Below are 18,862 nucleotides of genomic sequence, written 5' to 3' on the forward strand. Positions count from 1 at the left end.
CTCCGAGCAGGAGCTGGAGCATTTAATTGAAGGGGTGGTGGCCAACCACTCCAAACTGTTTGGGAAGGACTCCAGGAGGGTGGCAGAACAGGAAAAACGCAGGATCTGGCAGGGTATAGCGTCCACGGTGAACTCCGTGGGTGTGGCCGACAGGTCACTGGACGAACTGAAAAAACACTGGTACGACCTCCGAGGTCGTGCCAAAGAGAGGGTGGCTGAGCGCCTTGGAGAATCATCGGGCACAGGAGGGGGAGAACCTACAGTCCCTCCAAACACCCCCATGGAGGACCAGGTAGAGAACACCCTGGAGACAGAGGCGGTCATCGGAGTGACTCGTATGGACTCATCCCGCACCACCCAAGACACCCGAGGTAAGTGGCATGCGACTGCGAGCCTGTCCCCTATGAATGTCCATGACCAATTAGCCTCCCATATTGTTCCATAGTCATGCCATCGTTCCACATCAGGTAATGCCCTGAAGCATTGTGGGACATGTAGTGTGGCCACAATGTAGATTTACCACAATGCAGCCAGACAGGTTCCAAAGTACGCAAAGCCATAGCCAGTCAGGGAATGTCACCCAGCATGCATGTAGCAACTGCACATGTGACAGATACATGCAACTAATGAACGTCCACTTCCCCTCACAGGTGGTGCAGACAGCAGCGACAGCGAGAGGCTGCAAATAGATGAGGAGGCACCGGATGAGGAGGAGGTGCTGCCACATACACAGCCACCAGCCCCTGCCCCAGCAACTACTCCCGCAGCCAGATCCACCACCAGTGTGCCTCCTGCGTCTGGCGCAGCAAATACTACCGCAGCCAGATCCACCACCAGTGTGCCTCCAGCCCCTGCCCCAGCAAATACAACCGCAGCCAGATCCACCACCAGTGTGCCTCCAGCTCCTGCCCCAGCAACTACTCCGGCAGCCAGATCCACCACCAGTGTGCCTCCAGCCCCTGCCCCAGCAAATACAACCGCAGCCAGATCCACCACCAGTGTGCCTCCAGCCCCTGCCCCAGCAACTACTCCCGCAGCCAGATCCACCACCAGTGTGCCTCCTGCGTCTGGCGCAGCAAATACTACCGCAGCCAGATCCACCACCAGTGTGCCTCCTGCGTCTGGCGCAGCAAATACTACCGCAGCCAGATCCACCACCAGGGTGCCTCCAGCCCCTGCCCCAGCAAATACAACCGCAGCCAGATCCACCACCAGGGTGCCTCCAGCCCCTGCCGCACCAACAACGCATGCCGTGACACCACCAGCAGCTGGTGCTTCTACATCAGGGCCTGCGACAGCGCCAACACAGCGGCCACCCACTGTGTCAGGCCAGCAGAGCAGGCGTGGCACGCCTCGTCTGCAGACCAATGCACCTAGCAGCAGGAGGGGGAATGGACCGGCGCTGGTGAGAGTGAGCGTGGAAAGACGCATGCTCCGTATACATCAGCTGCAAGCACGGCAGCAAGGTGCCATACAGCTACAGCTGTACAACATTGGGCGCAATGTTGCCGGAGTGGGGGACCGGATGGACCGCATGACGGCAGCCATGGAAGGTGTGGGTGAGGGAATGGCCAGCATGACTGCAGCCATGGCAGGTGTGGGGGAGGGTATGGCCCGCATGACTGCAGCCATGGTGGCCAGCACTGCTGCAAATACATCGCAGCGCAACGCAGCACGCCGCCGCCACCGGCAGCTATTGACCAGGCTGACCGCCTACACCAGGTCCAATTATATAATTAGCAATGCCACATCACAGTTGTCGCGGCGGTCCCTTGCGCAGCAGCTGCAGCTCATCCAGTGCTGCGAGGATGTGGCCAGGGTCCTTGAGCACCTGACCAGTGCCGTGACAGCACTACACCGTCCTGATCTACCTGCCACTGTTGGGGGTGATGATGCCAGTGAGGGGACATCTAGTTTGAGCAGCCACTCTGCCTCACACGTAGGGACACTCAGGCGCAGCACCAGGCCCACAGCAGCTGCACGTGCCATGGATGAGGATAGGCCACAGAGGCGTTTGGGTGGTACGCGCAGGAGGCGCACATGACTTTCTATGACTCTTACAGGCACAGGCTGAGTATAAGCCTGCCCTGTCCTTTCGCACAGCAGTATGCTGAAATACTGTTAGCAAAGACAACATTAATAGTTTTACCATTATTGTGAATGAAACAAATATATTTATTTTAGCAGCACACATTGGCGTAGTGTCATTATTGATTTCTGCATGCATTTGTGATTTGTGGGGTGAGGGTGGAGGGTGCATCAGAAACTGTTCAGTGTGATGTGGTTGCGACGTCTGTGGCCTTCAGCAGGATTCTCCCCGTGTGCAAGGCGCGCATGAGCAGGTGGCCGGTCGTCCCCTTCAGATTCACTGCCAGATATGTCGACTGGTATCCGGCGCTTGGTTGCAATGTTATGAAGTATTGCGCAGACAGCCACAATGCGGCAGCACATTGCAGGACTGTAATACATGGCCCCACCTGTCTTGTGCAGTATGCGGAACCTGCTTTTGAGCAACCCAAATGTCCTTTCTATGCAGTTCCTTGTCCGAATGTGCGCAACATTGTAGCGCCGTTGCTGGGGTGTAGCAGGGTTGAGGTATGGGGTGAGGAGGTAATCACGGAGGGCGTAGCCACTGTCACCTGAATGAGAAGAGCAGAGGGTGAGTGCCTGTGCTGCGCTGCTACTTTATAGCAATGTGACATTGTCGACAAAGTGTACTTACCAAGTAGGTGTCCTTCCCCAAAGTCTCCCCTGGCCAGTCGTGTGTGGAGGCCGCTGTGCCGGAATATATAGGAGTCATGGGTACTCCCTGGGTACTGGGCCACAATGTCAGTGATGTAAGTCTTGGCATTGCAGACCATCTGTATGTTGAGGGAGTGGTAGGACTTCCGATTGCGGAACATATACTCCGTGGCAGCTGGTGGGCAGATGGCGACGTGGGTACAGTCTATGCATCCGAGTACATGCGGAAAATGTGCTACATTGTAGAATTGCAGCTTGGTCAAGTGCAATTCCTGTTGGCTGGTGGGAAATTTTATGTATCGGTGTAGCTGGGTCAGCATTGCGTCAACAAAAGTCTTGAGGCAGCGTGACATGGTGGGCTGGGATATCCCCCCAGCAGCCGCTACTATCCCCTGGAAGCTCCCAGAGGCCAGGAGGTGCAGGCTACACAATACCTGCACATGTGTAGGCACCGCATTGGTACGCCTTGTTGGGTGCTGCATCAGGGGGTCAAGGTCGTGTATGAGCTGGATTATCATTTCCCCATTTAGCCTGTATTTAGCATATATCTGCTCTTGTTTGTCCCAGCAAGGTCACCCGCTGGCGGAATATCCTCTCCTGGATCTGGCCTCTCCTCCGTGCTGCTCGCTGTAGCCTTCGGCGCCTCATGACCATGTACATTCCTGGCATTGTGAAACTCCTAATGCAGCTGCTGAATGTCCTTATGTGTGATTGGTCAGCCCTGAACCTGTTACTGATTGGCCAACTGTTTTTTGAATTTTTTTTTTACATGGCTTTTATGGTTACCACCTGCTTTGAGTTGTCCTTAATTTGCGCCGCGCAATCAGCGATTTATGGGTTTTTCTCTATTTGCGGTATTTCATGAATACCGATTGCGATTGTATAGCGAAACCGCTATTTATTTCGCAAAATCCGTGGATAGTCGCATTTTCCGATTCGCTAGTGCTCTCCTACCGGGATTGTGCGATTATTATTGTGTATTCGCTATTATGTGTTTGCGATTTAATGATGAATGCCGATTACCGACATTGCGCCCGCAATTGCATTTTCGCAGCTAATGCGGGCGCAATTTAGCTTGATGAATCAGGCCATTAGTCCAACCATTACCACAAGATAATAAAAGAATGTTCATATATAAGTTAAACAAGAAAAACTACAACTTTGGCAAAATAAGGCATTCTGGAATCTGACCGCAGCGTTAGAACTGTTCATGCTATCAATATCCACATATTTATTCTCTTTGGTCACTATTACCCCTCTTGTGCTTTTTCGAACCTTAACATATCTTTTTTGCTTTATTCACACCACCCCCGCCCCCACTTTCTTTGCTCCTCACACTTTACCTCACTTTTCTTGGTTGGCTTCTTTGTCATACTCGTCATTTTACCATGCCAATTGTGACACCTTCCGCCAGTGCTAACTTTTTTGGACAACAAAACGTTTTATTCGGAGATCTGACAGCCTATGCATATGATGGAAAATGTGAAACTACAAGCCCCAGAATGCTGCTGGATAAAATCCAGGCTGATAAGGTCAGTTGGAAGCAGTGAAGCAGTCTGACCAGAATCCAGAAGAGCTGGTGTGTCCATGAAACAGCTCGCTCAGCCAATCTACTGCCAATTTCTGGGCCACAATCTGCACTCTTTGAAGAGGAATAGTTTTGCTGTTATTGTGCACTGGGACCCACACTTCTTTCAGTTAGTAGATATTTGTTTTTTGGGAGTTCCAGCATAAAATAATATTCACACACATAGTTTGATTGCTTTTATTGTTCCTCAGCGATTTACAAGCATTTCTCAGTTCCACCCAGTAGAACACGGGACCAGAGTTCACTTGCTAAAAAGGGAAGCATCTGTTCACGCTTCAAATGCGGGGAGCAGAAAGGTCCAGCTCATTGTCCTACTTGAGCCAGGAAGACGGTGCCCCACTGTGATCCGAGTAATGAGAGAAAACAACATGGGAAAGAGTGCCTTAATCTAGTGCAGCTCTGTTTGGAACATACAGTTAAGAATCTCATTCTGCTGTTTAAGGAGCACTGCTAAGTCCATCTGGATGGCCCAGGCATGTAGACCATGTCAATTGTGTTCCATGGAGAATGCTGTTTATAATCAAATGACTGCTGCATGGTCTTTCGAGAAACATGCGGATGATAGAGTTCGGGTCATAACATCCACCAGCCACCTCTCTTGCTCTAATTCAGTGAGTCTTTTCTAGTTATTTCACTGATAACGTAAATATCTCTAAGTCCTCTCAGTAGCCCTTGTCTGGTCACCAGACACGTCATGACATACATACCTCGCGTGCAGAGGAATTAGGTGTGGGCTGAAAACTCAGCTTCTTAGGGTTGAATTTTAGAGTTGTCCTACCCTACAGACTGAATCAACCCTCGATTGCAGGTTTTAAAGCTACAAACATCAATTTATTTAGTTAACCTTCTGATGGATTTGAAAAGAGGCGCTCACTCTTGATTAATAGTTATTTCCAATAAAGTACTCAATATCACTCAAACATGAAAAGTGTGATGCAAGCCGTGAATTTTTCTTGCTTATGCAAATGTGCTCTCCCTTCACTGACTTCTTGGAGAGAAGGTTTACAGTAAATGATGATAGTTAGAGTTCATCCCTGCAGCAGAAAGTTTTTCAGTCCCTACAGCTGATTGCTCTAGCATACTCAGCAACTGGACAGACCAGATCAACCATGGGCTCCAGGCTGGAAGAACATAATTCAAGTATTGCCTGGGCACCCAGGGACAATTACAATTATGTGCTTGGACGTTGAAGCCCAAAAATAAAGCTGGGAAGATGGGGGGGGAAAGCAAGGAAAGGTAGACAGAGTCTTGGATTACATTAGTGGAACAAATTAGGGGTATCACACTATCTCTGCTTTACTTGATCTGAGATATTGAAATCAAATGTAAGCCAGTGGAAAGCCAAACCCACCCTATCCGACTAAACCAAACTTGATGTAACCTAACCCAATTGAACATAACCTAACCCTGCTTAACCTATGGGGAATCAACCAACCCTACCCTTGCCCAAACAAACCAATTTTAGCTCAATCAAACCCCATCTCACTAAAAAAAATCTGACTTAGTCAACCTAGGCCTCACCTGATACACACCAAACCTAATATGAATTAATCAAACACACCCAGTCCAACTCAATCTTAACTGAACCTAACCTGGAACAATCTAAACTATTACCACCTAAAATTGTACAACAGCCAAGCCAAAATCAAGGTAACAACACATTTTCAAATGTATCATAACCAAGCTAAATTGAATCAACCTCTGTCAAACCAAACCCATACCATCTGAAGCAGGCAACATCTCTCAACCAAACCCAACACAATACAACTAATATTCTCAGATTCAAACCTGGCTTCAGCCAATCTAAACAGTCATATTTAAAGCAATGTAAACGTAAACAAACCAGCTGATGTCAACCAAAATTAAACCCAAGCTAACCTCAGTGGATGCTTCAGACATTTTCAAATGGCAATATTAAAACAACCATGTCAACAATGTCTAACTGTTTGTATGGTTACTTTAAGAAATTGAATTGCTTATTCTAAAACCTCAATCTAACAAGGGAGGAATAAATTAGTATTGAAGTAAAAATAAAATACTTTTCCAATTTGTTTTTATTTAAAAAGGACCTTAAAACCTTTCTTTTCCCTAGAGCAGAATAATTTGTAGAATTGATGGTGGAATTGATCTCAGCGCCAGGATACCCGCTGGGTGACAGCTGCGCTTAACAAGCATTAAAATACATACAAAAAATACATACAATGCAAAGAATGTTCATGTTCCTCTATAAAGAATAGTTGGTTGCTTGAGAGTATTCAGGTGCATCTGAAAATCATGAAGATCATTGGCAAGTTTTTTTTTTCAAACAAGTCATATCACTGTGAGTAGAAAAGTAGAAATGCATGCTTTGTTTCTTGATTTGCATAAAATCAGCGTCACTCAGTGACTAGAAGACTGTATACAGAAGAGCCACATTTGAGGCTCTCTCAATGCAAAGGCTCAAGAATAGATACTTTACATAACATGCATTAAAAATATATATTACACAGGAGTTAGCAGGCCCATCAGAATTATGAGTTTAATGGAAACACCACTGTCAGTGGCAACCCATCCAGAGATGTCACCTGCAGCAAACAGGCAAACTCTCCTTTCTGTAATCTAAAAAGGATCAGGCTGGTTGATGCACAGCGCAGAGGTAGAACTAATCTCTATTCTTGACCAGTTAACCCCTTCGATGCTCATGACGGAACGGTTCCGTCATGAGCGTCGGTTGAGCTGTGCTCATGACGGAACGGTTCCGTCATGAGCCGGTAGGCTCATTAGAACCTTCAGCACAGCGCAGGAATCTGCGCCACGCTGAAGGTGTTAAGAACCATCATGGATCAGGACAGCATGCTCATCGTATATCTTTCTGCAGCACTCGATACAGTGTTATATTCTGTCCTTATCTCCTACGAATGAAGCTAGGGTTAGATACTAATCTGTAGACTTGCTAGTCTTGATTCTTGCTGGCTGTTCACAATCCGTACTCTTATTCCCTTCAGGGAACACTTATACTGGTTACTTGTGGAGGAGCATAGGGCTTCTCACTCGTTCTTAGTTTATTTAATCTGCTTGTCATGCCACTGCCCTCTCTCACTCCCTCGATCCTTTGGGCTGGGCTTTAAGATCTACATGGATGACACTCAAATAATTCTGAGGTTTGACAGTAATCTCAATAATGCTCAAACTGCCTTTCAGACTGGTCTTTCTTTTTGTGGCAGAAGGCATGAATAACAAAACTAAAACTTAATTCCAACAATAAAGAGGTTTAATTGTGTGTATATTTGGTCTTACAGTTGGTGGCTGGTAGATCTGGGCCACTCACATTCCAAGCTATCACTCTGCCTTAATCACAAAGTTACATTTACACATGAGCAAATATACACACGTAAATTAACTCTTACACTTTTGAATACATTTTAGTACTTTGAACTATTCACCATTTCCAAGTGTACAGTTACTTAAAAGTGTGGCCTTACATGTCCCCATCCCCTGATTACTGTGTGGAATCAGACATCAAATATGACTGTAGATGTGACTACTAGAAGTGACTTTGTGACCATATTTGATGTTTCACTCACTTGGCGGAGCCCTACGTTGTTGGGGCCGAAATCTATGCATGGTGAAGTATGTGGAAAAGTTCAACAGTGTATTAAACTTTTTTTGTATTACATCCTTACTAACTTACTCTTTATTTTGAATACATTACATTTGAAATGCCAATTTTTCTCAAGTTCAAAAATACCCACCTAAAATAAAAAAGATATATTTTATTATATGTAAAATTATTATGTGATGTATAGAATGAAGCAACTTTAATGATTAGTAATGCGTATTGATATTAGATTAATTTTTAACTTTCAGAAAGGTTAATAAATTATGCTAAAAATAAAACATTTATTAATTTATTTGAAAAAAATAACATTAAATAAAATTGTGAGGATTTTTGTCCGAGACATGCTTCTTGTCAGGCATGAATGTCTACACCTTGAAAGTGTGTTTACTGTCCTTTCAGTTTTCAACAGTGTCCAGCAAGAAATCTTCCTCCTCCTCAATTACATGCAACTTCAACCTATGGTAATCTGCAGCTCTGTGGATGACTGTGTTGTGTCGTCTGGTGGGAAGCTCTCATGGGTAGGGCTGTAAATTTGGACCCTCTTGGGGTCCACACTGTAATTGTGACTGGGGTTGTCTCCCTCCTCTGTGTGGATGGGCTCATAATAAGGAGTTCTGACTCCTGTTCATTGTCCGAATATGTGTGAGGCGAGTGCTGTGATGAAGGTGATTTCGCTGGGGTCTGCGGTACTAGTAGACGGCTAGTGTCTGTCGGCTGATGTTCTATAGATAGTGGAAATATTCTGAGTTCCTCAGATAAGACTTTCTCACAAGTTCATTATCTATTTTTAATGGGTGGTGGAAGTTCGTCTTGCTGTGAAGGAAGACCAAGTATCTGTCCTTTCAGAGGATGAATATGTATCGTCCTTTTGGACATCAGGCTGCTCAAGCAGCTCTGGTGATGGCTCGGGACATCGAGGCAGGCGTCAAACCTGCTTCAAAGCCAACTTGGAATTAACATTGGTGCTGAAGCCAGTGCTTCGGTGTCTTAGGCTGAGAAGGAGTGGCTAGGCTCCAGTCTCAGTGCCTTGTGCTTGAGGGTTCCCCAGTGCTGAGCAGGCATTGGGACAGTCGTCGGAGCCATGTGTCCAGGCCTTTTGGTGCACTCTCGGGCAGTAGCATAACGAAACTTGAAGGAGGACCCTCAAGCTACGGACCCAGTCCGCATCAGAGAATGCTACATTGCTGCCACGTGAAGTCGGTGGCTCTGGAGAGGCTCAGCACTGAATCTTTTAACGCACCCTCGGACTTTCCTTCTTGTATCGGATTGATCTTTGGGTTTTGCAGGCCTGAAAGGCGGAACTGTTCAATTCCTTCTGGGTTCTAGATAGGCAGAGCCTACTGATCCAATGTTCATCAAACCTAGAGCACAAATGCCAAAAGACTGCATGCTGGTGCCTATAGCTCTGCTCAGGAGTCTACAAGTGGTGGAATTGAATGTTGGCACGCCCAGTACCAATTCTGCGTAGCCTTCATTCCATCGAGTGCTTCTTTAATCCATTTCCAGACACTCCCTGCCTTTTTATGTCACTCTTCTGCGGGCTCCTGCTTTCTTCCCTTATGACGTTTTTTTGTCTTTCTCTTCGTCTGTCTTTCCGTTTTGTTTGTTTTCCCTCTCTCGCTTTTGGTAAATGTCTGATGCATAAAAATAAGTGCCAGCCAGTCCCCAAAAATGAGTGCTGGTGGCCCTCACCAGCAATCCCCATCTCAAATTAAGCACTGATAACCACTGGAACTTAGTGTTGCAATTGTGGCAAACCTGGAAGGGCTAACACAAGGTTTTAAGAAATTGTTTCCTCAGCTTGAGAACCTTCAACAAAATTTTAACTCAGTTTCCACTCTCATGGCGCTTTGCAGTAATCCAGGCATTCACTGGCTTGCTCCAAGACTACGGTTAATGGTAACAGCTCCATCTTGCTCTGTAATTGTTATCATGCGGGCCCCGACCTCTGGATGGGGGTCTTCGGCTGTATTCTTACCTATCTCCCGCCTGCCAAGATTACCCCCTGTGAGGGAAGTTGTGCGAGATTGTCGCGAGTGTTCTTTTCTGTTGCCTAATAATAAAATACATCTTTGACAAAAAGCTCCATCTTTTTACCGCAATTATGTTCTCCTTGTGTGCAGTTAGAATAATTTGCTCTTTCTCTGCAAACTTATATTTAGTCAGCAAAATTCGCAAAACTCAACATGGTGGGTGCTCTTTTATTTAGGAGCTAAAAACTTTGGAACTCTGTGCGCCTCCATGAACATGCTAGCTTCTCATCTTCTGGAAACTGTTACAAGCATGTATGTTCACAATAAGAAACCAGGATTGCCTCAGTCAAACCCTGCGTAGTGCGTCAGTCTTTACTGATGCTTACGGCCAGGACACCGTCGCAGGTAATCAAATGTGTTATAAAGAACGAAAAGGACAATGGAACTCCTCCATAGAAGCATTTGCAGCTATTGGAGCCTAACTTTGCACGGAAAAAGAGCTTATTATGCCAAATAACATACTGGCCAGTACTGGACTAAACTTTCTCCTTTTTCTTATGACCTTTATGAATAATACATACCGGTCCGTTTCAACAATTACGTCACTTATTGATTTATTCACTTCATTTTTTGGAGTGTGTTGACACAAATAACCTGTCTTTTTAGGGGGGGTGCCAGGGACTCCGGTCTGTGTGTTCTTTATCCGAAATAGAATCTTTCCGCTGCTTAAGGGGGTGTTGAATGCCCCTGTGTTCCGCCCTTCGTGCGTGTCGCGTTAATCGCATTCACCGGTGTCAAAAAATTTAAAGACTTCATTTCCTGACTACATAAGAAATTATTGGTCCTGAGGAGAACCCTGCAGTCAGAGGGTTCGAAGCGCGTCGACCTGACCTGGCCTATTGTCAAATAGAATAAAATATAAGAACTTTGTGATGAACTCGAGATTAGATCTTTCAATCCATATAATCTAAGACATAGAGTCCATTAAGTTAAACTTTTTCATTATTTGTTCAAGTTAGTCACTTTGACAATGGGCTATATTTCATTATTTTTGTTGTGTATATGAGAGAGAGTTTGGTATGCTTGTATTGGCCAAAGTCATGAGTGGGTGTGTTGTAAATTTGTATATATTTGTATATTATGTCTAGAAGTTGTATTAATTTGCATCTATTTGTATTTGCACGCATAAAAAAATCTTTGAACTTTGAAAAAAAGAAAAAAGTATGACTATTGATAAAGTGAATAAATCAATAACTGACGTAATTGTTGAAACGGACCGGTATGTTTTATTCATAAAGGTCATAAGAAAAAGGAGAAAGTTTAGTCCAGTACTGGGAATTGTGTTGTTTTATGATATATTGACTCAGCCTTACTGGGTCCGAGTCAAGACCCTTTGGTTTTAAATATCATACTGGGTCTGTGAACAAAAACAGCACCGATGCAACTTAGAGACGGGACATCCTTGAGATTGTATTCCTCCCAGGTTCTTCAGGCAAGCCCTCACACCCAGGCACAACATGGCTACCAGTCCCCGGACGGATGTGGGCAAACATGCTGGTTCCTTTCACAGGTGTATGTGCTCTGTGGTTGGGGCAGAGACCGGAAGTGCGGCCTGTGGGTGTGCTTGAGGAAGTATTAACAAAAAAGGGTCAGTTCTGTTCTTGGGACCTGGGACCACTTTGTCATTTTGAAAAGCGAAGGACTCCAAGTCGAGAACTGCAATAAGAGGAGCCCAAGAAAATAACAGGCTCATGATATAGAGTAAAGGGTGGAGAATGGAGAGGCGATTCCTGAACCCATGTTAGTGTCTACGTAAAACCTTCTGAGTCCTCAGTAAAACAGGAAACACCAGCAGCTGAAACCATCAGGAGTGTGGAGTCAGAAGAGGGAGTGTGTAAAGCTTGGCAGACTCTAGAGAAAGGAAATAAGTATATTTACGAGTAAAACGCACAAAGTATGCAAACTTCTTTGTGCAAAGTGGCTTTCTGAAAGTTGTAGCCTCTGCCCCCGATGCCAGAGTCATATCTGCCCCTTGATTGTCATATTCATTGCCGTCTCCCCGCTTGCCAGGCCATAGCCACCACAAGGAATGCCAGAATTATAGCACTGTCTGGAAAAGCTGTAATGCCCTCTGTAAAGGCTAGAACTGCAGCTACCTCAATTCTACGAGTCCTAGTCTCCAGGCAGACTGCCGAAGCCATGGCAAGCACACTTGTGGCCCGCACACTAGCACCACCCCAGATCCAGAGTCTCCTGTACCGCCCCTCATGTCAAAGCAGTAACCACAACGCGTCTGCGAAAATCATAGCCAAGACCCATCCCTGCAAGAAACAAAGCGCCACCATGAATGGTATAAAAATTGTGGCCACCACTGCTGTCAGGGTAAGGATGAACATGCACATCTGTCTGAAGCAGCTTCTAACAGAGAGCTCACTACTCCAGCCTGCCTGCCCCCAAATCCGAAATAAAGAGTCTGGGTTGCTGGCTTTATTCCGAGCTCAGTTTTAGAACCCAAGCAAGGAAAGTTGTTGCTTCCTGCTTTGGCATTCTAAGAATGCTGCGCAAAGTGTTGCCTTTGCTAACGCCTCAAGCAAGAAAGCTTGTGGTCCAAGCTCTTATTCTATCTCACCTGGACTATGGAAATGCTCTTTATCTCGGCGCACCCTGTGCGGTCTTTAAGAAACTGCAAACCATGCAAAATTGTGCTGCAAGGATCCTTGAGGGGATTCCAAGCTGCCAAAACTGCTCTTAAGTCTTTACATTGGCTTCCTATCAAGGAAAGAGTCCACTTCAAAGCCCTCTGCACCACCCATAAGATGCTAGAGGGTGTGTGACCTGCTACTATTTCTTACTTTGTCCAGCCCTATCAAGCCAACAGACGGCTACGTTCAAATGACCTCCATTTGGCGTCTGTCCCCAGAATCAAGAGGGCCAGAAGTGGCGGCTGGCTCTTTTCCTATAATGCTGCTAAACTATGGAACTCTCTGCCGCTTCCGTTACGTAAAGAATCGGAACACACTGTTTTCCGCAAGAGGCTCAAAACCTGGCTTTTCCCCAACTGATCTGCCACAGCTTGGTGCGGTTCTCTGCCCTAGCGCTGGGATGCCCTCGGGTAATCATCGCTTTACAAATGCTTTTTCATTTCATTTCACTCGGGGGAGGGAGGGGGGTACAGCCCTTGAGAAGCTGAAGTCAGCCAAGTTGATCAGTAAACTACATTTTTGAACCTGCAGCAGTCAAAATGGAAGGTAGACATGACACCATTAAATGTTTTTATGAATGAGTCACTGCACACAGTACGCGCCACCATCACTGAAGGTGAGCCACACAGAGGATTAAGGGGCAAGACAAGCGAAGCTGTGGAACTAAATTAGGTGACCTGTCATCGCACCACAGATACGCTGCCACAGCCAGAGGTTGTGGGAAAAAGATTATGAACAAACATTACACATACCTGGTGGAAATTCTGCTGTAATCAAACTATATTGGCCTCCCTTAATCATAAGCAGAGAACATTTCACTTCAAATTCTTACATCATTCCTACTACACACCGAAACCTTAAATACACTGCTATACAACTCCAGCAGCCCAAAGGAAGTGTCCAATGAAATAACTACTTTAGGTTTATTTGTTATTCTATTTTCTCCCATACCCAAGAAGCCCAGACTGGCAGATACACTATACACTTGTTTTCTGGATCCGCTGTAAGGTGTTAGCTGTTGCACTTCAGAAAACACAGAACATAAATAAATACAATAAATTCAAAACCAACCCGCGTAGTTTTTCATATAAGTTTAAATAGTTAAACGTATTCAATTCTAAGAACAGAAGAATAAAGTTGGGAGCATTACCTATAACGGGGAACCTTGGGTTTTCAAACACCAACTTTTTATCCTGGAGTGCTTGGTGATTAATGCTGTAATGCGCTGGTTGGCTGGCGTCATACATGGTGCTCGACACAGAGCAGAAATATATGGACATTAGAAACTACCCCATATGCACGTCTGTCAACCCGCCCTCCAACTTAGCACTTTACAGAGTAAATACAGCTTTCTGATGCAGCACTGGGTTTAAGAACTGGTCTTCAGCTTCCCCCATGTAGCCTAACAGCAACAGACACCACTCATTCTGAAGAGCCAATAAAAAGTTCTCTCAATGTACTGTACTATTTCTTCGACGGAGAGGTAGACTGGGAAAGTCACAATTATTGTTTTTTTTTTTTTTTTAAAGAACTTCACTCTGCAATTCCAAAAGAACACTAACTAATCCAGCACAGACTGAAAATATGTAGCTACCACTGGAATATAAAGAAGCATGCCCGTCGGTAAAGATGGCAGGCAATGCGCTAGTCCAGTGTTTTCCAAACTGTGGTCCGCGGACCCCCAGGGGTCCGTGACACATTCCCAGGGGGTCCGTAGGCAAAAGTTTTAAAAGCACAGAAACGTTTCTTGTATTATTTGCAGCTTTCCAGCAACAATAAAAGTGTCAAGAAAATGCCAGTGATTAATGTACCTGCTGGAGAGCGAGGAGGGTTTTGTTCAGTGGCAGATTTGACTTAACTAATGTAGCACAGAGGGTTTAATAGGTCTACTGCAAAGAACGTGTGGTTACTGCTTTTGTCACAGAGATTCTTTTGTTACTGTGCACTTTATAAGTGACAATCGTAATCTAGCAGAGGGACCTATAAACTGTCATCAAAAAGCTGCTTGCAAACTGCATGGTACAAGTTAGTAACTTATATTTTGTCCCAGTTATTCATTATCCTGATGCTGCTAAAAAGATATATTTGGGTGGAAATACATTTTTAATGTTCAAGTCAATGCTAGCCACTGTGTTATGTTCTGAATCCTGAGTTTGTGCTTTTCCAGACCAAGCACTCTTTAAACATTTTATATACACACTGATTTACATGTATGATTCATTGTCTCTATATGTGTGTGATGTAAAGTGCTCTGACATCCTACAATGGTATGAGAGATGCTATAAAACAAATGAAATACATGTGACAGAGGGGCTATTACTTCAATATAACATACTAAGGGCCAGGTGTAAGATCTGTTTTTATATGCGTGAACGGGTTCGCTAACCTGTTTGCGCATGCAAAAACCTATTGGGCCATGTACATAGCGTATTTCGCGAGCCGCAATTTGTTAGCGACTCTCTAAATAGGTTTTGCAACTTGCTATTTGGAAGGGACATTCCCTTCCAAATAGCGAGTCTCAAAACCATGTACAAATGTTTTGCGGTCGCAAAACAGTCACAATTACCACCTACTTCAAGTAGATGGTAATGCATTCGCAAATGGGAGGGGGTCCCTAGGGGACCTCTTCCCCTTTGCAAATGCATGCAAAATTATTTTTTAAGGTCAGGCAGTGGTCCCAGGGACTTCTGCCTGCCATTACAAAATGAAACAAAAATGTTTCATTTTCTTTCTTTTTTTAAATGCATGGTAAACAGGCTGAATTGTTTTTTTTAACTGCTTTATTTAAAAGAAGTCCGAGACATGGTGGCCTGCAGAGCCCAGCAGGCCACCATCGCTGGGAGGGCTGGCATTCCCAATGGGCTCGCATATTGCGAGAGGCTCATTAATAATAATGAACCTCGCAATTTGCGACCCCATTGGGAATGCCAAACAGTGTTAAACACACAGTTGTACATTTCATTTAGCGACTCGCAATTTTCCACACGCAATGTGTCGCCAATTGCGAGCCGCTAAATGAAATGGTCGTACATCTGGCCCCAAAATCCTTAGTACTTTGAGTATTTGTTTTGTGTGCACATGTGTGTATTTTTTTCTAATTACTGTTTTAATGTTTGAAATTTAACTCATACAAATTGCTTGGGGGTCCCCGGCTTCCAGTGGTGACTCAATGGGGGTCCTCAGGAGTCAAAAGTTTGGGAACCACTGCGCTAGTCCATCATCCGTGCCTATACAGTGGCTTCAGGATGACTGAAATGGGCAGATGGAAGTCATTCTGCTTTGCTAGCCAAGAAACAATGCCAGTCTGGAGCCTTGCAAATATGTTGAAACCAGCCCTCCACCTTTCTTCCCCTCTTTCTATGTCTCTGTTTCTCTCTCTCCCCATCTCTCCATCCACTCACTCTTTCCTTCTCTCCCTTCTCCCTTACCGATCTCTCTCTTCTCTTCTCTCACTTGACGTTCCATGTATGTCTTCTACAATTAAAGCCAAGAAGCTGGAATAGAGACACATCTGCCAGCAGCAGCCTGCACCTTCAAAAACAGGCCTCCCATCACTTCAGCCCATCGGTGAAGTGTAACTAGACAATCCTGACCTGATGTCAGCCCAGTCTCGCATGTCAGTTTCCCCAATTTAAAACCACAGAAACCAAGACAGGTGATAGACCATCAAACTGTCATCTTCATTTGCCTCCAGACAGGCACTCGATTCTAGACCACTGCAACCTCCCACCTGCAGATGCCAATACTACCAGTACCGGCACCAGTTAAAAACATACCTCGGCAAGCAGGCGTTTAGAATAAGAAATCCCAAATCACACCCCAGATTGTGAATTGTTATCACTCGGGGCCAGCAGAAAGAATGACAAGCACATCAAGTGTAAATGAGCCCCATGGCTTGCCGTTGTAGACTCACCTTGAACCATTGCTCTGCCTGGTCCTTGCTTTGCATCCCCAGCACGATCACGTCTGTGTTCGTCGGGGTGATCTTTAACTTGTGCTCTTTCTTCCTCTCGTGCTTCTCCTTGCGGATAACGCTGCAGCCCAGAAGGTTGACATCCAGCTGTGGTGAGTGGTCCTTGGAGCTCTTATAGCACTAGAAGAGAAGGGGTCAACAAAGCAGCTTGGCTCAGTCTCAACAAAGGACTCTACACAAATTATCAAAGGTCGGCCCAAGGGCATAGAAATGGAGCCAGTGATACCACTAAACAGACCTGGCAATAATCAATACACCTACCTGAAGCACTTTCACAGTTCCTCAGAAGGGTAGGAGGAAGAAAGGAAGATCTAACTTCCATTAACTCCAACATAAGCACTGGATATGCTGTACTGCTAAGGCCAGCACAGAAGACAGAATTAACCAGGTACCAGCTTTTAAAACCGCTCTGTTACATGCAGAACACTTCCGTTCTTAAGTCCCATGCATTTCAACGCGATTGACTTGACACAGGTTTTGGCAACATAATTAACAAAAGCACTGCATTTGAGGTCTGCATCTGGCCAACTACCTTGCCCTGTGGTGATAAGAAGGGGTTGGAAAGTGAAAAACTCACCAACTCCCTCAAAAATCCTTCTGATTCACAATACCATTTACATAATTGGGGAGAGGATGTAGCCTTACGGCTAGGGCGGTCGATCTCAAATCTGGGGAAACAGGTTCCAGTCTCGGCAATGACGCTCAACATCCTGTGATTCTGGGCAAATCACTTAATCTCCACATGCCCAACAAAAATGAATGTGTCCTTAAGTAAGCAACTGGTGCTCCTGTAAAGCGCTCTGATACCAGATACCTTTGGGTCAAGTTCGCACTATATAAAACTCCGGGGAAGTTGCATTTAGGTGGACATATAGCTCAATTTACAAGTTGGAATCAAGGCTTGGGATTCTGAAAACATATAATGACGCTTGCTTGTACTTACACCCACTGGTAATTGTATGTGTGATAATATCTTCTCCATCTTCTCACACGGATGGCAGTGGATGTTTTAGGTCAAGGATTACTGGTGTAAGTTTTTAAACACCCACAAAGTTATGAGTTTCCAATACCCAATTATACACTGGTCATGGAAATCTATTGCTGTCAAGGGAATGAGTAAATTCATTTCTAGGGTGGAAATGTCGGGGAACCCCACCCAAAATTGTAGGCATGCAGGGGAAAGCGCATCACCACAGGGAAAAAATGTTTTCTCTTTGGTGGGAAAGGAAAAACAAGTTTTGATGTGCTAATGCACTACTGAATTAATACATTTAATTTAGGAAACTCTTATCTGCAGGGGTTATTTTTTATATGCGCGAATCCTCCCCTCTCCCCCTAAAAGCAACGGACATACACAATTGTTGGCATTTTACAATAAAAGGTTATTTAATATGTACAATCAGCACATGAACCTTTTGTATTAGAATGGTGGCAATTATTATTAATATTGGTAATCTCAACAGCCATTATATAAAACAAAAGGCATATTAGAAAAACCAAAAGCATTTTATGTCATACATACAGCCCCTAATACTCGAGTCTATTTCCTAGCCAGCATCTATATATAAGTTATCAGCCTCATGATTTTAATCCGTGCTTAATTTGAGCTGGTGGTTTCTGGTGAGGGGCACTGGTGTAGGAAGAGGGCTTTTTATGTGGTAGTGCCAATATAAGGTGCACCAAACAAAAAGTACAGACGACCCTTATTGATTTACAGGGCTTACATTAATAATGCCAAGAGCTCTATTTGTGATAGTGTGGTCGAGTATTTTAGGCTTATCTGAGGGCAGTGTTAAGCATTTGTTGTACATACAGAGGCAATAAATGAGACACACACTCAAGAAGAAACTGGGGACATATTTAGAAAAATAATACTGATTTATATATAATTTTAGAGACCAAGATTATCAGAATCATGAGTATTTTCAGAGTTATAGATTTTTGTAATATTAGCAAAAATACAGTAAAATAATGGTTTTGAGGTATGAGCCTCGATCGCAGTAATGTTATCTTATTAGAAAATCACACTGCATAGATATACGTGCGAGTGGTTCTTGAGGGTGCCTTTTGGGACCCAATGTGCTTAGGGGCAAAGATCCTGAAAATCACCAGCAATTCGGTTTTACCTTCCCCGGGGAAGTCTGAGTCTAGAGGTGCTGGTCGCTTTGGTAGCCTCATGCGCTACACATTAAATTCAATTGCAAAAGCACCTGAAAAATAAAGTTTTCAAGGCGAGACTTGGGGATAAGTCTACCACAACCCAAAGGGGGGCTTGGCTCTTGAGGT

The 18,862-nt window shown here is 44.8% G+C and overlaps 1 protein-coding gene across 1 annotated transcript in view; it reads right to left on the reverse strand.

The window, feature by feature from the left end:
* AFAP1L2 (actin filament associated protein 1 like 2) overlaps positions 1 to 18,862 on the reverse strand; it is a 523,453-nt gene that overhangs the window by 92,065 nt on the left and 412,526 nt on the right. Inside the window, exon 7 of the mRNA XM_078643868.1 lies at positions 16,517 to 16,696. Coding sequence (XP_078499994.1) covers positions 16,517 to 16,696 — 180 coding nt within the window. The remainder of the gene's footprint in view (positions 1 to 16,516; positions 16,697 to 18,862) is intronic.

This window comes from Lissotriton helveticus, chromosome 5_1, assembly GCF_964261635.1.
Source record: "Lissotriton helveticus chromosome 5_1, aLisHel1.1, whole genome shotgun sequence".
NCBI classification, from domain to species: Eukaryota; Metazoa; Chordata; class Amphibia; order Caudata; family Salamandridae; genus Lissotriton; species Lissotriton helveticus.